General features: G+C 46.2%; 1 protein-coding gene across 3 annotated transcripts in view; it reads left to right on the top strand.

The window, feature by feature from the left end:
- Positions 1–17,818, top strand: part of Syn1 (Syntrophin-like 1) — a 441,570-nt gene that overhangs the window by 14,617 nt on the left and 409,135 nt on the right. For all 3 annotated transcript variants that reach the window (XM_076425899.1, XM_076425901.1, XM_076425900.1), the window contains one exon: positions 436–1,030. In XM_076425899.1, coding sequence (XP_076282014.1) covers positions 436–1,030 — 595 coding nt within the window. The remainder of the gene's footprint in view (positions 1–435; positions 1,031–17,818) is intronic.

Below are 17,818 nucleotides of genomic sequence, written 5' to 3'. Positions count from 1 at the left end.
GTTTCTTATGAAATCAGTTTTATTATTTTTCTAATTGTAAAATAAAAAATAGGAACCGGTCGTTTTGACCGGTGTTGGTAGGTTTAGCGTTACATAACACGTTCCGTGTCACGTGCACCACCGATAGTACAAATTGATGTTTTCAATTGTAATTAATTGGATGTTTGATATATATTTGTGCGCAAATAATTTAGTCACTTTGTATCCGAGTACTGTTGTAACTCTTGAGAATTTCAGGGCATCGCAAGGGCCCTAACTAACTGAACGTATTAAAAGAAGAAATTTTCATGTACATACATACTATGTATAGCTTGTGATCCTTACGATCAATGTAGAATGTAGAACATCACTATGTATTTGAAGACTGTCGTTATGCCAATTGTAAGCTTGAAGAAGGGGTGCAAGATTCTTGAACCTACTTTCTTGTGTTCACAGCGTGCAGCTTGCGAGGAAATCGAAATGGTCGAGCTGTGCGGGAGCGGACAACCGACTTCGGCGATGGGTGTGATGGGCCTCGGTTCGGTGGTGTCCGCGGCGACGTCGTCCTCGTCATCGTCGACTACAACCACGGCGGCGTCTTCGGCGTCGGGACGCGCCGGGGTCCTCGAGACACAAGTACGAGGACAATGGTACCGCGTGTTCGTCTCCCTAGAAGACGACTACCTGAGCATCTCGTTGGACGAGAGTTGCGAGACAGGAAATAACGCCCTGAACAACGGGAATATCAACAACAACAACGTAGACAGCCTAAACGACCCTGATGTGCCGGATTCGGTGGCCAATCAGAAGCGTATCGTGCGCGTGGTCAAGAGCGACAATAATGGCCTCGGGATCTCCATCAAGGGAGGAAAGGAGAACAAAATGCCTATTCTCATCTCGAAGATCTTTAAAGGAATGGCGGCGGACGCTACCGAGCAATTGTATGTTGGAGACGCGATTTTGGCAGTTAACGGAGAGGATCTGCGAGAGGCGACTCACGACGAAGCTGTGAAGGCGCTGAAGAGGGCTGGCAAGGTCGTCGAACTTGAAGGTAAGACGACCATAAAAGATTTTGTTGGTTCAAGTGGGTTAGCAGTTAGCACTAACTACTGACTGTGCTAAATTAACCGGGTGTCCGTTGAATTAAATTCATTCAATTGTAATCCAGTTACCATGCGGTGTAATCCAGCGAATTAAAAAACGTTGAAAGCAAACTGTTACAACTTCAACATTGTTTGAGGATTGACTTGAGACTTAGGTCGAAAGTGATCTGCATTAGAGGGCTCTTACATATATGTAGAATGGAATTTCTTCTTTTTCGAGAATGTACGATTTCTTTTTTATTTTGCTGATTCTATTTCTCGACGTTACAATTCCACGCGTATTTTACTTTCACAAATACATTTTTCGTTGCAAGTATCGATTTAAGCTTTCACCGTGCAGTGATGTTTCCAACAAAAGTGGGACACCATGAAGTGACTGCCTCTAGAAATGATAAAAATGCTTTCGTAGGAAATTGTTCAATAAATTAGTTCGTTCGAGCACAATGAAACCTCTTTCCGTAGGAAAATATTCAATAACTTTCCTCGGTCAAGCACACAAGATATTTTCGTTTTCGCAGGAAATTATTCAATAAATTTCTTCACTCGAACAGCGCAGGATGTTTTCGTAGAGAATATATATATTATTCGATAAATTCCTGCATTCGCAAGCTCAATTTTGTCATTATTACAAAGCAACACATTCCACAAATCATTTCTGGTATTCGGAGTGAAACCAATGTTATTGTTACAAGATTCTGACGGGTGACCGAATTCACTCTCCGTGCACAAGCAAGCATACACACGCGCACATACACAGGGAATATCGGAGAGTACCTTAGGTACATTTAGACAATTTGAGGCGGTATAACACAGCACTCCACGGTACTGCAGCAATTCGGTACTCGCGCCACATCTCCAGGAGTAGGAAAGGGCAGACGACGCGACGGTGCAAACCACTACATATCAGAGGAAGTCGAACAGCGAAAATTGAAGTATCCCCTTTTTATCGATTCCTATCGAAGTGGAACACATAGCTTGACCCTTCTGGCTGCAAAGAATTTTGCTCTGTACCGCTGATGACACTCTTCGATGAAACGGGCCGGGTGTGCAAGTGCTGTAGGTCGATTAAAGTTTGAAAAGGCTCGAAACGGGTCCTTTCGCGATTGTACTTATCCTGTCCCATCTGTGTTACGTAGAAAAGTCTGCTTCCCGTTCGTACAAGCTGTAGAATCTTCTCTTTTCGTCTTCTTCAAGCGTATAACCGTGTGTATGTGGGTGACGTTATTATTAAGCGTTCGTGAAAACGACAATGCCATCTGGAAACAGAACTACAATTGAATCTGTCCTATTCCGCAAGAATTTAACGAGTCTTTCAGCTCGGTGTATCGAGGACTCGCATGAATCGAATCTCCAGTTGTAGCGACGCATGTGACGCCGCGCCGCACCGTGAAAAAAGCATTGAAGCTTTCTGTAGCGCATCGAAGATTGCATTCGATCGGCGCGGCGCGGCTCGGTGCAGCGCAGCGGTCCAGTTCGTAAAACCGATCCAGCGCAAACAAACTAACTCGATAATTGCGCGGAGCCTCGGGGTTCTCCTTTGAACTTTGGCTGGCGTATAATTAATGGTCGGAACGCGTTTCGAAAATTAGGTCGGCCGCCGCGCCGCGCTGGTTAAGTTCGAGGCTGCCGATTCGAGGGGTGTGCTTGCTGCGCTTGCTCGCGCGAATTCTCGCGCTTAGATTCGTTTAGCCGGTCGCGCGTTAACTGAAACGGTGAAACGTTCGGCGGGCAAGCTTGGGAGTAGCTGGCGCGGGTTACCTCCTGACTGCTAGAGAGGCAGGAGGAGGAGGAGGAGGAGGACATTAACGAGGTTTTCGCTCGAATTAGCCCCGAGTACACGGCGCATTAAGTTTCCGACGCAGGGATTCCCGGCTGGCAGCGCGTCTCGGTCGTTTTAATATCGAATTCCGTGTCTCTTTGGGTCTCGTCGCGTACGGTTCCCGTGTTATCTCGAGCGGGGGTGCTGCAAAGTCTCGGAGAAACGAGCGTAGATAAGGCGGGGACAAAAGCAACGGAGCAATAGTGAAGGAGAGAGAGAGAGAGAGATGGAGATGGAAGCGTGTCCGAGGCGAGTAGAGCTTTTAGCTGGATTAATTCGTCGTTCGGGGTTCGCGCCCGTTTCGGGTCGCGAGTCTCGTCATAGGCATCGTCGCGAGAAAAAGCCCGACGACTCCTTTCTTCCCCTCCGTTTTCTCACTGGTTCGGCTCGGAGAACGGAAATCAGCGACTTTGCTGTTTCCGCGCGAACTCCCGCGCCATCGTACGCCGCCTCCGGACGCAGCATTATCAAAAAGTGTGAAGCTGAAAGGACCGGCGCGGCGCGGCGCGGCGCGGCGGGGGTGAAAGGTCGGCGAGAGAGCGTGCACGGTACCGCCTGAAGCGTTAAATGGCGCTCCCCTCTCTATCTGTCTACCTCTATCGCGCTTTTTCTATTCTCTCTCCGTTCTTCCTCACTTCCTCCCTTCCTCTTCTTCTCGCTCTATCTCTGTTTCACTTCTCTTCCTTCCTTTCTTTCTTCCCTTCTTTCTTTTGCTGGCCCCTCATCTGGCCGCCTTTTCTTTTCTCCGGCCCCGTTATTTTACTTCCTTTGTGACCGGCTATCGTTTGTTTCTCGTACGAATCTCCGACGAACGAGAGGTACAGGCCTGCCCAGTGAAGTGCAACGCGAGCGAGAGAGCCACCCCCGCTGTGCACACGCTCCTCGTGTCCGTCTCGCGCGCAATTTGCATTTGGTTGCACCGACGGCCGATGCGCGATCACTATACACTGTGACGCTAAACTAACGATAAACTACGATTTAGCTGAAATTTTTCAGAAATTTTCGCACTGGATCGATCAAGCAGATCAGCTCTTTGCGGTCGACAATATTTCGAACGTTCAAGTTACGAAAATGGTACTTCAGAATGGATGCACTCTAGTTTAAAAAGAAAGGCGAGATATCACGGTGGAACATTGATAAAATCCGATGGGAAAGACGAGAGTCTTTCAGTCCATACATATTATGTATGTAGAATGTATTCTCGTATTCATTTTCATCGCGTGATGAAACACCGATCGATGTCGACCGTCAACACGGCCAAGATTGGCCCGAGTTTAGAGGGACTCCGAGTCAGTTTTAGAATGACTTGCCATTTGAATTTTTCATAGTCCGACGGCTTAAATTAAAGCTGAAGCATCCTAATTTGAGATAAGATCGCATAAGTTGTTCGATATTTCAGAAAATCCGACTGGCGCGGCACGGCGGATAGCTCGAATAAAATTGACTTGATACGGCAAGGGGTTAAAACGGATACGTATCATATTATTATCTAATAATTACATTCCTTAAAAATTCAATGAAACTTTAAAACAGAAAAATCGATCATCGCCCCTCAATAGGCCGCGACACGGAAAAATGTGCAACGCTATGTTGCAGAGAATCGGTAGCCTGCCACTACTTTCTTGCCACCCTGTGTGCGCAGTTTGTCTCCGTGTCTCCGTGTCTGTCCGCGTGTGCGCTCCGGGGCTTTCAGGCTGCCGCGCCGTTGCACTGGTTGGTGCCTGCACCATCGTTGCACCGCGCGCCGCGCGCCGGGGGGCTGCTTCGCAGAGCAGGCAGTGGCCGATTGTATGCACGCGAACGCATCCGTGCCCGTTATTTTCTCGGTACATATCTGAAAAGCTCGCGCACCGAAAACTCGCGCGCCCCGTAGAAACGGTCGTTATTGAGCCATTTCGACCCCGACCGTTTACCGAAATCCGTTCCCGGTCCGATGAAAACTCCCCCGGCCGTGAATGACCGAGCCCGACAGCTCGTTACGCCTCGTATGATCGCGTGCGGTCTTCGCAGAATATTTCCATCCCGGCCACGCGAGCACTCGAGCCCTCAATCCTCTTTTACAGTCGATTCGGATCGCGGGAGAGGATGCACAAGCAATACTGTTTCGAAATGTCCCCTCTTCCACGGCTCCATATACATACGTATATCCTAAGCTCTGATTTGTCTCGTTCGGCTTTCGAATGCTCTCTGCTATTTCTGTGTCTCTGTCAGTCGTTTCGGCTTACTGATCAGCAGAGTCAAAATGTTTAAAGAGGCAAATTGCGCCTGTTGCTGGAAACAGAAAATCCGAAGTGGCTGCCTGCTTCTGCTCTCACGTTCGTGGTACCCCTAGTTAACACAGGTGATTAACGCTTGCAAGTTGTTTTACTTCAATGGAGGAAGCTGGATGTTTATGAAATCAAATTAATTGAATTGCACCATTAGGTGTAGTCCAGCGAATTACAAAGTGTAGGAAGCAAATCGTGACAACTTACAAATTGTTACAACTACGAAGGTAATCTGCATTTCGACGGCTCTTACACATAGAATGCAACTTCTTCTTTTTCGAGAATTAATTAAACAAAAAAAATTAACTTTCTCCAAAGAAAATAAAAAACTTGGGCAGAACTATTTAGTACGAATGGTAAAAAATCGCCAAGATAAGTTGGTGAAAATCGCAAATGCTTCCTTCGAAAATAGTTACGGAGATACTAAAATACAAGTGCACTGCATCTTCGGAACAGATGAAATACGCGTCAGAGGGAAGGCTGGACCGAGACAAACCGAGAAAAAGCGTCCGAGCGAATTCAAAGTTTAGATGCCCGATGGGATCCGGTAGAACCGGTCCGGATCGATCAGGGCAACCTCTCTCCGGGTCTTCTGAAAGCGAGGGGACGCATGACGTCCCTTTCCCTTTGGTACGCGACAGGTATTCTTTTATTCAGACGCTTTCGGTGGCGGGCAGCTTGGCGGCTGTGTGAATCCTCGCGGCACGTACCCGCGCGCGTCCCGCGCGAGAGACAGGCTCGTGTGTGTGTGCCGTGTGTCGTCTTCCTTTCTGTTCTTTCCCTTCTGGTTTCGGCCGGTTGCCAGTTTCACGTGGGTGATGCATGGAATGCGATACCTTGCACTTCTAAGGCCGCGCGGACGTGAGATGCAAAGGAGGAGAAGGAGAACGACGGGGCGTAGGCGTGGGCGTCCGAGCGCGAGCTGCTCGAGAAGTAGGCAAATCGAGAAAGATGAAATTGCTCGGATAGCTGAAGAAAAACAGAGAGAGAGAGAGAAAGAGGGGGGGAGAGAGAGAGAGAGAGGGAGAGAGAGGATTAAACGGAGAATAATCGATTTGGAGCTAAAGAAAGATCAATTACAAAATAGCGAGAGGACGAAAGGAGAAGGTATGATGAGACTCTGAACCATGTTTTATGGCAATGTAATTTGTATAACGATGAAAGGCTAAAATTAATTGCAAAGCAAAATCAACTACTCAGCTATCTATGAATGTTTTACTGGTAATAGCCAAGCCAAGGCTTAATTAGCAGAAAAAGATGGAGAACGAATGATCTAGTGTGAGTAATGAACAGAAATAGGAATCAGAGTGTCCCGCGACCAGAAAGAGAGAAAGAGGGAGCCTCCGAGAACGAAAGGAGGGAAAAGAGAGAGGAGAAAAGCGTGCCGGAAGAGGAGTGGACCTCCGCTTGACCTCGGTAGAGGATCGACTGGAGGATACAGAGAGGTTAGGAGCAGGAGAGGGAAAGAAGGCTTCGGAATACATTACCCGAGGATTTTCATCGAGACTCGGTCTGACAGAGGCGTTCGCGAGACCAGCCCCTCTCCCCTCGGCCCGTTTAAGCGAGATTCTGCCGAAAACTTCCGGTTCCATGGGTAAAATTGCAGTCAAGTTGGCCCCATCAGCCTGACAAAGTTTCCGAAAGGGCTTCCCGAGGAGAAATCGAATAGAAGTTACTCCCTGATAAACGAAGCCGAATTTATTGCTCCGCCGCCTTCGAGATTTAGCCTGATTTATTGTATCGCCCATCCATCGACCCTTTTCTTTTCTTTTCTTCTCCTTCTTCTTCCATTCCCCTTTCCTTTATTTTTTCTCTCGTACACGAGGAAGCTTGCTGCTTCCCTTCTTTCTTTCTCGTCCGTCTTCGTCCCGAGTTCTTTCGCCGCGTATGAACGGGCGCTCGTCGGACCGAATCATCCGGGGGAGCGATTGTTTCGGGAAGAGATTGATTCGAGCGTGTGATCTCGCCGCCACCAGCAAGAACTTCCCTCCGAAGTTCCTGTCTTCCGAAGTTTAGCTCCGCGCTCGGCCACGGAAAGTGAAAATCCTCCCTTATCTACGGCCTAGGAAAAATTCGCCCGAACTCGCTACCTTCTAGATTCGAATTTTAAAGTCAGTTTTCAGGGCGTTCCCACTAAATTTGCTTTTCTGTTCCGTGATCCTCTTGTTTAGAAAGAATATCCAAGGTCTGGAGATTTTCAAGAGAGGACAGCATCGAGGATAAATTGTGTCCTCATCTACTACGATTTCCTTTGCATCTCTGACGATCAGAACTTTTTATTCAATGATCCATTTGTTACAAAAGAATCTTAACGGTCTAGATATCTTTAGGAAAGAAGTCTATCGGAGATAAATTGTCTTCTTCATACCAGAGGTGTCTTTTAACCCAATTAGAACTTACTTAGTAGGTCTATATGTATGGTATAGGTAGATAATTCAATGTAAAGTTTTCTGCTCCCTTCTCCAAAGTCGGATATTAATCCCAATGACCAAAGAATCACCCCAAAGCGGATGGATGTCTTTTGGAATTTGTCTTCGCTGGAATTTAGCCAGAATCCGTTTGCGTTCCGCTTTTGAATCAATTTCGGGCTACTTAGATCCCCGAAACAGACAAGCAGTCATCGCATATGAGGGATGGTATTCGTTAATGGTTGGAAAAGGACTCCAAGAGCTGTCCCTCTGTTTCTTGGCTGACTTCGCGTGACTTTTCTTCACGGTTATCTACTCGGCCGGCAATCTTCTTGTTCGATCTACGACGAGCAACCTGGGTCCCGTGAAGTATTGCGTGTCCCTTGATTAGGGGATCGTTCGTCAGGGGATATCCAGCCGTGTACACTTTCGTACACGTGTTTCCGGCACGCCGCAAATCCACGCAGTCATCGGGCCAATAATTCTGACGCGTGCACACACGCCGACACATTGCCGTGTTAGGCTACTCGAGCGACTCTTACGCGGCCACGCTTTGCGCAAGGTCTCCACGGTTAATCCGGATCTAGCAGGTGATACGTGCATTGTGCGATTAGAGAGAGAGAGAGACAGAGAGAGAGAGAGGGAGAGAGAGAGAGCGAGAGAGAGAGAGAGCGAGAGGTATTGCATCCTGATGCAAGCTTTGTTACACTGCGAACTGTGGCCAGGAATCGTATAATTGATTGACACACAATCAAGGATTTGTAGCAGGAAACCTTCGATCGAGACCCAGGAACCTTTTGGACGCTATCAATCCCGAGAACAGGACCTCTGCGATCTGAACGGATCTAGCCAGACCAATGGATACATTGATCGAAGCACAATCGTGAATTTCTGACAAGCAATTTGCAAGTTTCCCAGAGGAGTCTTTATTTATTGCAACACCGTTGTGGAGTTCTAACTAGAAAACTTCAATTATTCAGCCTGAATCTGATAGATTATGTAGATATTAACCTTCAGTTAAACAGTCACTTGAATGGTCACACGCAGAACGAACTTATTCGATCCTTACCAGGAAAGATCTACTGTATAGGTGAATCGATACAAGGAACTAGAACTCACCCGAAATTTCCGTAGTCTGTCTAATGCGATTAACTCGTGACAATGCCCTAATTCGCTCTTTCCGCACTTGGCCGGGGCGGCGAGTGGTGCCGCGTTAATTACGTATCGATTCTACGTCTGTCATTGATAGGGTAGACGGAGCAGTCCATTCCAATGACTAACAAATTACATGATTTGTCCGGCGTGGCGTCGGAGGTGTCTATTCGCGGCGAGCACGCTTGTTCGAATTACAGTGGGAATAACTCGTGTCATCCAAACCCGTTCGAAAGACAAGACGATTCGTATAAGTGAATCGTTCTGTTAATAATTTCGTAATTGATATACTAATAGAGATACTGATGTGTAACTGGATTTATATTTATGTGAGTGACTTATTCAAATCTTGTTCTGTAATGTTATTTTGGAAACTTTCTTAATGTACATACTTGCTCTGGTAATTTCGTTTATATCTGCTGGCTCTGTTTTCTCGTCCATATTCATTCGCTTTTTTACTGTTTCTCGATATAAATAAATAATAATTTCCACCAATTTACAAATCTATCTACAGGTGCATGGACAGTGGGGTTCTCTCTGTTTTTCAATCATTAACTTTTTAGTGCAACCAAAAACTTAAACTCGAGCGAAATATGCTGAGCCAAATTTATGATATTGAAGAGGAATCCGTACATTATAAGATTCTTAATTTTCTCATATAATAAGTAGGCGAACTTTAAGAAGATCGAATCGAATGAAATCTTATAGTCTGTGGCCTGTGGTAATAGTCTTTCCAGATCAGAAATAAATTAAAATCGTACTAAATTCCGTCGAATTTTATGCTCTAGCATTTTTTGAAAATGATTAAAAGCCATCATTGCCTAAAGATCCGCAGTCTAATACTAATACTACTACATAATAATAATAATAATAACAGAATCGAACGATCAGTCTAGGCAATTGGTTTAGCGAAAGACGATTATTTCGACGAACGTTGCAAGTTCAGATACACGATACGCCTCGAGCAGTTAGTAGAACAGTTAGCATGATAGGAGTTGAGCAAAGAGTTCGGTAAATTGTGGATTCCGACAATGACGGTTCAGATAAATGGACTAACGGTACAGTAGCTGGTCGTTTTTGGGTTAGGTTCGCCTAAGCGAACGGTGTTTCCTGGCGGAGTTTTCCTCGCAGCTTAAAAATTCAATGGGCGTTCCGTTGGGTCCACGAGACCGGTCTCACCTAAATTTTAACTAGCCCGGAAACCAGACAAACCAGCACCCTTCCGGTCCTGGCAAGACGTTAGCGTTTTCTCTGTTCTCCTCTCTGTCGGCGGAGCGAGTTAAAATGAATGAAACGTCTGCGGTTCTCCCACGCGTATCCATTCGTAATTGGAATGCGTAATTTTCGCCGGGCATTGTTCCACCCGGGATAGACTGCATGACGGATGACACGCGACATCGTCAGGGAAATTGCGTCTTAAATCCTGCAGCTCGGAATTCCTTTCACTGCGAACGTCAGACGGCACTCGCTCTCGTCTTTCCTCTTCCCACTCCACCGACACGTTTTCAACCCTCTTCCGAGTTACGCCCCTCAGTCAGCCACCCCCGCCCCCCTTCCTTCTCTTTCCCTTATCTTAATCATTTCGGTTAATGAGCTTCCACTTTCGTCGAAAAAGACTTTCATCCCTAATGATCTTTTCCCGGCTAGGGTGTGCCGGTCGGATCGCTGCGGAAGACACCCCTTCAAATTCTCGATAATAGCGTAATTACCCCCTCCGAGAAACTTTTTAACCCTCGCCCCCCCCCCTCCCCTTGGCTCTGCTGCCGATTTGATGGATTTCGAGCCCTGCTGCTGCCTCTGCGTGCCACCCTTCATTTCTTCGCTCTCTTATGCTTCGGCCCGCGGAAATGTTCTCTGTACGAGCCAAAAATTGGGGTGCGCTCCATTCATTTTTCAATGCTACCGATTTTGTACTATTGAGTTGGTCAGATACTCGAATACATATGTATAAGCGTGTCCGTCCTTGTTCTACAAGTTCTTCCACACGGTGTTAAAGTTTCCTAAAACAAGTAGAATATACATACTTGAAAATTGTAGTGATTTTCCAATCACGCTCCGGACCTTTATGCAAAATGGAAATGTTCTGCATCGATTGTCGGAAACAGAAGTAAAAGAAAAATTGATTTTATCCCCGAATGACTTTGGTTGCATTACAAACGATATTACAATGCTCTGAAATTTTTCCGATCATTTACCGTTTTATATTTCACCCAACCAAATTTTTGTCATAAATGCATAAATATCCGCAGTCTATTTATTGAAAGTGAAAAAATTACGAGTGATTTTGAAAATTGAGAAACGCATTGAATATTGCTGAAAGGACTAGAAATGTGTTTCCAGAGAATGGGAGAATCGCATGTTGTCACGTGTGAATAAATTCTCTCTGAAACGTCGATTAACAGTCAGACCGAACATCGCGAATCACACAACTTAACGTAAAAACACACTCGAAAAACTCAGTACATATGCATCAATTTAACGCGGTACAAATTAATTTCGAGAATCGGATAGCAATTCGTCCACGCACGTTCGAACAACGTTTCGGATTTTGCAGGTTGTTGCAGGTTGTTGCATTCTTCGGGGCGAGAGAGTGTCTGGCCTCTGTGCACGTGTTTTTCCAGGGGCTTGATAATAATTGGAAAATGGTGGGCGGCCGCGCGCGGCGCTGATTAGCGAAACGCGAATAATTACGCGATCCTGGAAACCAATTAGCAAGTGACGGAAATTAGCCCAGCCTCGTTTTACGGCTCGTCACGATAATTAGCTCGACTCTTTGCCGTTCTCCCCGCATAATCGTGGCTGCGGTTACCGGGTCGTTCGTGCGCACCGAATTTGCCCTGCTACTCGAAGAAACCGATTACAGTGTTTCCAGGCTAATGCCAATCCGTCGTCGCGTCGGTTTCAATGGCGGAACGAAAATTCGTTCGGATGATGAAAGGACGCGAGTCACGACCGGCAGCCAATTTTTCCCGATTCCCGTGTTTTACGTTACGATGGACCTCGTTCCGTGAAACACGATCGTAATTTTATCATCAAAATTCATGAGGACACTCGATCCCCCAATTTTCATTGCCGTTATTCGAGGCGTTTAGATCGATTAATCAGCTGCCCGGTTTCCTTGTGTTTTACCGCCAACGTGCTTCGTCGAGATGCTCAACTTCTGCCATTCAATTTAAATTTGCCAAGTGAGCTTCACCCTTTGAACACCGAATTTTTCTTCAATCTTCTTCCCAACGAACCCCTATAATTTTACGTGATTTATTGAAAATGTACTTCCACCGTCACTTCATTGATACTGATTTTAATCAAACCCTTCTAGTAGTAATCAGAAGGGTTAGTACTATTGAAAGAGAAAAATTGAAAGAATTTCTAATCCTTTGTGCACAACACAATATCGTTTAAGAACGACAATCTTCTTTACCATAGAGGTTGTTCGTTTACAACGGGTCATAGTTCACAATTGTTTTAAACATAGTTCACTGTTTAATTAAGATTGTCCGCATTTTATTTCTTGCCTTTTCTGTCAGATGTACTTTCCTCTGGAATGTTATTAAAAAGCTTTCCTTTATCGCGTTACGCATTAATTATATTTGATTCGATCTGCGTGTCCGTTCGCAACGCGGACTCTCTCGGCTCCGCTCGTATTTACTCGAACGAATTCCATCGTTTCTTCTGTTTTCACACGGCTCGTATAATACGTTTACGTATAGTTATTTTCCTTCGATTTTCCGCCTACCTTCGAGCTGCCAAGCTTGGTCATCATTGCCACCGTTCCCGTGCACTGAATCAGGCAACAGTTGATCCCCTCTTATCGCTGATTCAGACGGACGTCTTTGAGTCATCGGCTGGTAATTCTCTTTTCGTCTTCGAAACTTGTATGTATTAGGTGTACAAATAAGTTCTCGGCCTTTTTTCGTCAAATTCAATAATTTCATACTCAAAATACAAGTATGTTGTAATCGGGAAAGTAGTCTCCATTTGCGTCTACAGACTTCCTCCACTTCTCGGGCAGACGACGAATCCTATTGGTGAAAAAAAGGTGGCCAATTTGTGCATCTTTGAATGACGAATCTTTTACTGTAAACAGTTCAATGGAATTCAATGGAATTTTTACGATACTGTGAAAAATGAACCGTTAGATAGTGCTTGTTATTTCAATATTATGTACATACATACATATATGGAATTCAGTTTAGCGTTAATATTCTTTTCTCTCTCCTTGAAATATCTCGAAACAAGAAATATACATATAACTTACTTAGACCACTTTCATAATTATGGGCATGTATCCATAAATTTCCGAAATGTGAAACTTTCTTTCTCGGCTCTTTAGAATTTATCTGGTAAAGCTGAAGTTTACGATAAGGGCGTTATTTTTCGTTGCTTCTCGCCGATGCAAATGGGTTGAAGAGAAGTCAACCGAATGAGAACCTACAGTGGACGCGACCCAGTATTTCATTCTTCCAGTGTTTTTTAAAAGTGTGCCTCGGATAGCAGACTGCTCGTGATTAACAGTCGACCGAAGGAGACCGAAGGAGAGCGAAGGAGAGCGAAGGATAGCGAAGGAGCGCAAAACGCGCGGCCCCCCGTTCTCCGCTTATAGTCAGTTTCCCGCGCTTTATTTACGCGCGTGGCGCGCGCGGCACTTTAAACTTCGCGGTCTACGAGACAAATTGTCGCGTTCCCGAGGAAATACTTGCCCCCGCCCCCCGGCCGCGGCCGAGTGTCTCACGGTTATTCTCGTTTCTTGCGACGCTCGTCGTTTATTAAATCCCACGGGACCACTCCTGCGGCACCAGGCTCAACGGGAAAGGAGCTGGCGGTGCCTACAACCGAGCGTTGACTGCTACGAGGATCAAGACGAAGCTTTAGCATCTCGAAATTTTACGAGTTTATCCTCCCTCGCTATCCCAGAGAAACGCGAACGGGGAAACCAAGTGGAACGAACAATTTATTTGAGAAACTATGGATGAAAAACTTGATCGCTCCGTCCAACATTCATCCATCCAATTTAAACATTTTTTCAGATGAGAACAAAACACGTGGCTGATAATAACTAGACTGCGGATTGTATGCATTTATGACAAGAATGGGTATGTACAATTTAAAAACAGTGGACATATTAAAAAGATTTAAGCCACTAGTGTATGCATTCGTTTCATCTTAACGAGATAATTGAAAAGAAGATAGAAATTTTTATTTGGCTCAGCTGTGTCTTGCAATGAATGCAAACATTTTTTTATTGTCCATAAAGATCCGCAGTCTACTGATAGCAGTGTTATGCAGGAGATTATAAAACAAAAGAAAAGAGAATTATTTTATCCGAGTGCAGAGGGCAATTAAGATAACTCAATTAATAAGATAACTGAGACAGGAGTAGATGAAAAAATACTGTATTCAAATGAAACGCAAGATACGTAAAATGTAAACGTCGTTTTCCTACGTTATTCGTGAAATCAGAATAACGGAGTGCTAGCAACGATTCATTGTCTGGAACGGTTATTTGCAACGTTGTTTCGAATAAAATGTGACCAAGCCTGTCGCAAAGAATGGCATAAACAAGCCTGCAGCCAGGAAAAGGGTAGAGGGTTTAAACGAATCCCGTAACATGTGCTCCAACCCCAGCCGTGCTTGCGTTTTTCTCCAAACAAACGGCGGAACGAGGGTGGTGCGCGAAGAAAGGGGTTGCTGCCGAGTAAGAAACGTGTCTCGATAAGGCTGTGCTGTTGCGGTCCGGTTCACCTAGCTTTTTGCGCCGCTTAACGAGTTAACCCCCCGCCGCGAACCTTTTTTCTAGCTCGTATCAGACCGCCTAAATTGATTCTAGGAAACACCTTCGCCACCGAATAAAAGCGCTCGCTATTAAGATCGAAATCGCGCGACAAGAGATCATGATTCACCCCCCCTGTTCAACTCTCCGCGTCTCGGAAGCGACAGTCATGCTCGCGGCGTTCATTACGGTCATTAGGCAACGAGCAATCGCCCTGCTAATGAGTCATGCATTTTTCCAAACCCTTATCTCGTGTACTTCGCCCGTATTCAACCATCATTCTCAATCCTCCGAAATTCTTGCGATTTTATTCTCTAACGGAGCGTTGATCATTCTTACATTTCTAAATATGGAATATGGAGTGCAATTGCTTGATAGAAGATCAATTTTTATTTTGTCTTGCACTATGTTTGGCGTGCGAAAGTTCCATTTTATAATAATGTTGAGTTATTATTCATGAAAGCCTCGACGACAGGTTTTTTCCATTCGATTCTTATAGATTGATGACAATGTAACAACATTTTGTTACATTGAACAAAATTGTTACATCGAATATTGCTGATCAATTGCAACTTTCTCCAGCACAATTCTCAGTGAGTGGATCACGGGTAGGTTTGTAGCAAAGAAGAAACCTGAAACACAGGGGTCGGCGCGGCAGCTAACGAGATTCCCCGAGCCGGTTAATCGCAACTGCAGGGGTCCCGTCGTCTTTCGTACTCATCTTTGCTACCTGTTCGCAGGATTACAAGCGTGCCTCCTCCTTTCGACAAGGATATAGGTCCAGTAAAGAGGGAAAGAGAGAGAGAGAGAGAGGAAGCCTTTGATCTGTCGTTTTAGACGCGAAACGAGGAAGAAGCTGATACCTCGTAAGCTCGTTCTGCGAGACCAGTAATTTCGAGGTGGACTAAACTTATTTCTGGCACTCTAGGACCGTTGATCCTCTCCTCTCCGTAAATTACAGTCCTCCCGCGGAATAAAAAGCGCCTCGAGATTAAAGAGAAAACCGTCGTCGCACCGCACGGCGTTTCACTCGGACTGTAGAATTATTCTCGGTCTTAAATATCCGCAGTCTTAGAGCCTCGTGCGCGCTTAACCTCTCTGCTCCAGAGTAGTCTGGAGACGCTAGACTCTAGAGGGTATCTGTCTCGAAACGGGACCAACTCGGAGCCACTCCGAAAGTTTCAATATTCTTTACATATACATACTGTCTTGAGGAGTTACTGTATTCCCGTCCAGTGTCGCGACTCTTCGAGGATTTCGAGGACTTCAGGATATGAGGTCGAGGGCCTGGATCCTTTATCGGTTAACGATCACGGCTCCTAGACGGATATGAACGGGTCTCATGAAAATCACCGACACAGGTTTCACCAGATTTCAACCGATAACGCCTTGCCCTGCGATTTATTTTACGGTTTCAGTAATGAAAACTTTCTGCATTAACGATTTAATACATTAACGAAACCAAAATAGAATTTCATCTCGGTTTCAGGGGAAGCGGTTAACTAACTTCAAACACGATTTATTCGAAAACGGAACGTCCAATGAGAAAAAAAATTGTAATCTTCAGTTTCGTCTGATTTTGCGTGTGGAATTATTTTTTAATCGGTTGTCCATTGTATACGGGACATCCTGTATATCTGACGGCGTGCTGTGTTTCGCGTGCCTTTCGTTTCGTCCTTTACGGCACTTCGTCATGATTTACGGGGTATCCGCATGAGGAGCGACGCCGCGCCGTCGCATTCTGGGTCCTCCCTCAGTCGGAGCCCCCTCGGTGCCACCCTTCTCGTCACCTTCTGCCTCCTTTTCGTGAGCGTGTCCCGCTTGTAATTTTCTCAGTTGCCAGTCGAGAACGGGAAACCGAGAAACCCAGCAGAGAGAGAGAGAGCGAGAGAAGGAGGAACTCGAGACATAAAGCGAGCCAGAAGAGTCAGCCACGAGAACGAGAAAAGGATGGCTTTGACTCGGCCTCCTGGCCTCTCCGACGAGGCTCGTGACTTTCGTTAACTTGACCCAGGTCACGGTGTCGCGACGCGTAAAAATGTCACGGGCGCTACTGCTCGGCGAACAATGCTCGTTACCGGTTGACAGTGACGCTTTCACGAGTCGTTCGTTGCTCCGGTTGTAAGGAAACGTAATATGTATGTATACGTACCTGTGTATCCTCTCCGATGCTCATTCTCCTTGTTTATTCACCCGTTTTCAGCCTCGACCAGCCATCCGATTTTTAATCACCGCGTGCTCCCCGAAAACGGTTGCATGGAAGATTGTAGGACAGTGTTCCATCCATTTTTAGTGAATGCATCTCGCATTGGATGACGCGGATATGTGCGTTTCTCGATTCATCGAACGTTTCTCCACCGAAAATCGAAAAGTGTAGCGGGATTAATCACCGTTAGTGTCGGAAAAATAAACGAGTCGGGCGACAATTCTAACGATAAGAACGAAGGTTTTATTTGCCGAGCGAGAAGCGATCGAAATGAAATTCGAGAGCATCGATGTTGACGGGGCGAGCGGTTTGTAGGTAATTCACTGACAAAATTCTGCAGGAATCAATTTTTTGCGCGGCGAGTTGAAGGGAATAGAGTGTGGGGTAGTCATCGGTGCATCGATAACGCTTATCGCGCGGGCGGTAACCGAACGGACGCGCGTCGGTAAACAACAAAACCGAGCACTCCTACGCGTAATTACAGTTATCCGGTCGCGGGAGTAATACGCAATTGCCGACGTTTTTGTAATTAGCGTCGGCGAGAGGGTTCGACGCGCGACGACGGTGCAGCGGGTACGAGTCCGGAGCAGGAGAACGGTCGCGGCGCGGCGTGCATAAATGCATCGGTGGTTCGTGCGAGTCTGCTTTCTCCCCCCCCCGCTCTCTCTTTCTCTTTCACTCTGTGTGTCCGTCTCTCTTGAGCCAGCCCTTGTCACGATACCTGATATATAGCCGGAGATCTTCTATCTCCGTATTGTAATACACGCGCCGCGCCTCTTCCAGCCCTCTTCCGGCCGAGCTCTCTTCCACGAACGCCCCCTCGTAAAACTTCCGAAATTCACTCGACGTAATAACGCGAGCGTGATAATACACGCCGTGCGAGCCGGGGATCATTATCTTCGGGGCTCGTTCCTCTTCCGCGGCGCGGCGTTTAGGATTCAATTCGACTGCGCCACTAGCTAGATCGAGTCTCGAACCCGCACGATCCATCGCGAGATCCACCTCGACGGTTTTTAATGGCCGGGCACCGAGCGGAACGGCGATCGATCCGCGATTCCGATCTACTCGGACCTCCTCGAACTCGTTTCTCCATCGCCACGAGTTCCTGGTATCA

The sequence above is a fragment of the Lasioglossum baleicum genome, chromosome 6 (genome assembly GCF_051020765.1).
Source record: "Lasioglossum baleicum chromosome 6, iyLasBale1, whole genome shotgun sequence".
In the NCBI taxonomy this organism is placed as follows: Eukaryota; Metazoa; Arthropoda; class Insecta; order Hymenoptera; family Halictidae; genus Lasioglossum; species Lasioglossum baleicum.
Note: the sequence above shows the minus strand (reverse complement) of the source record. Positions and strands in the feature narration are given on the sequence as shown.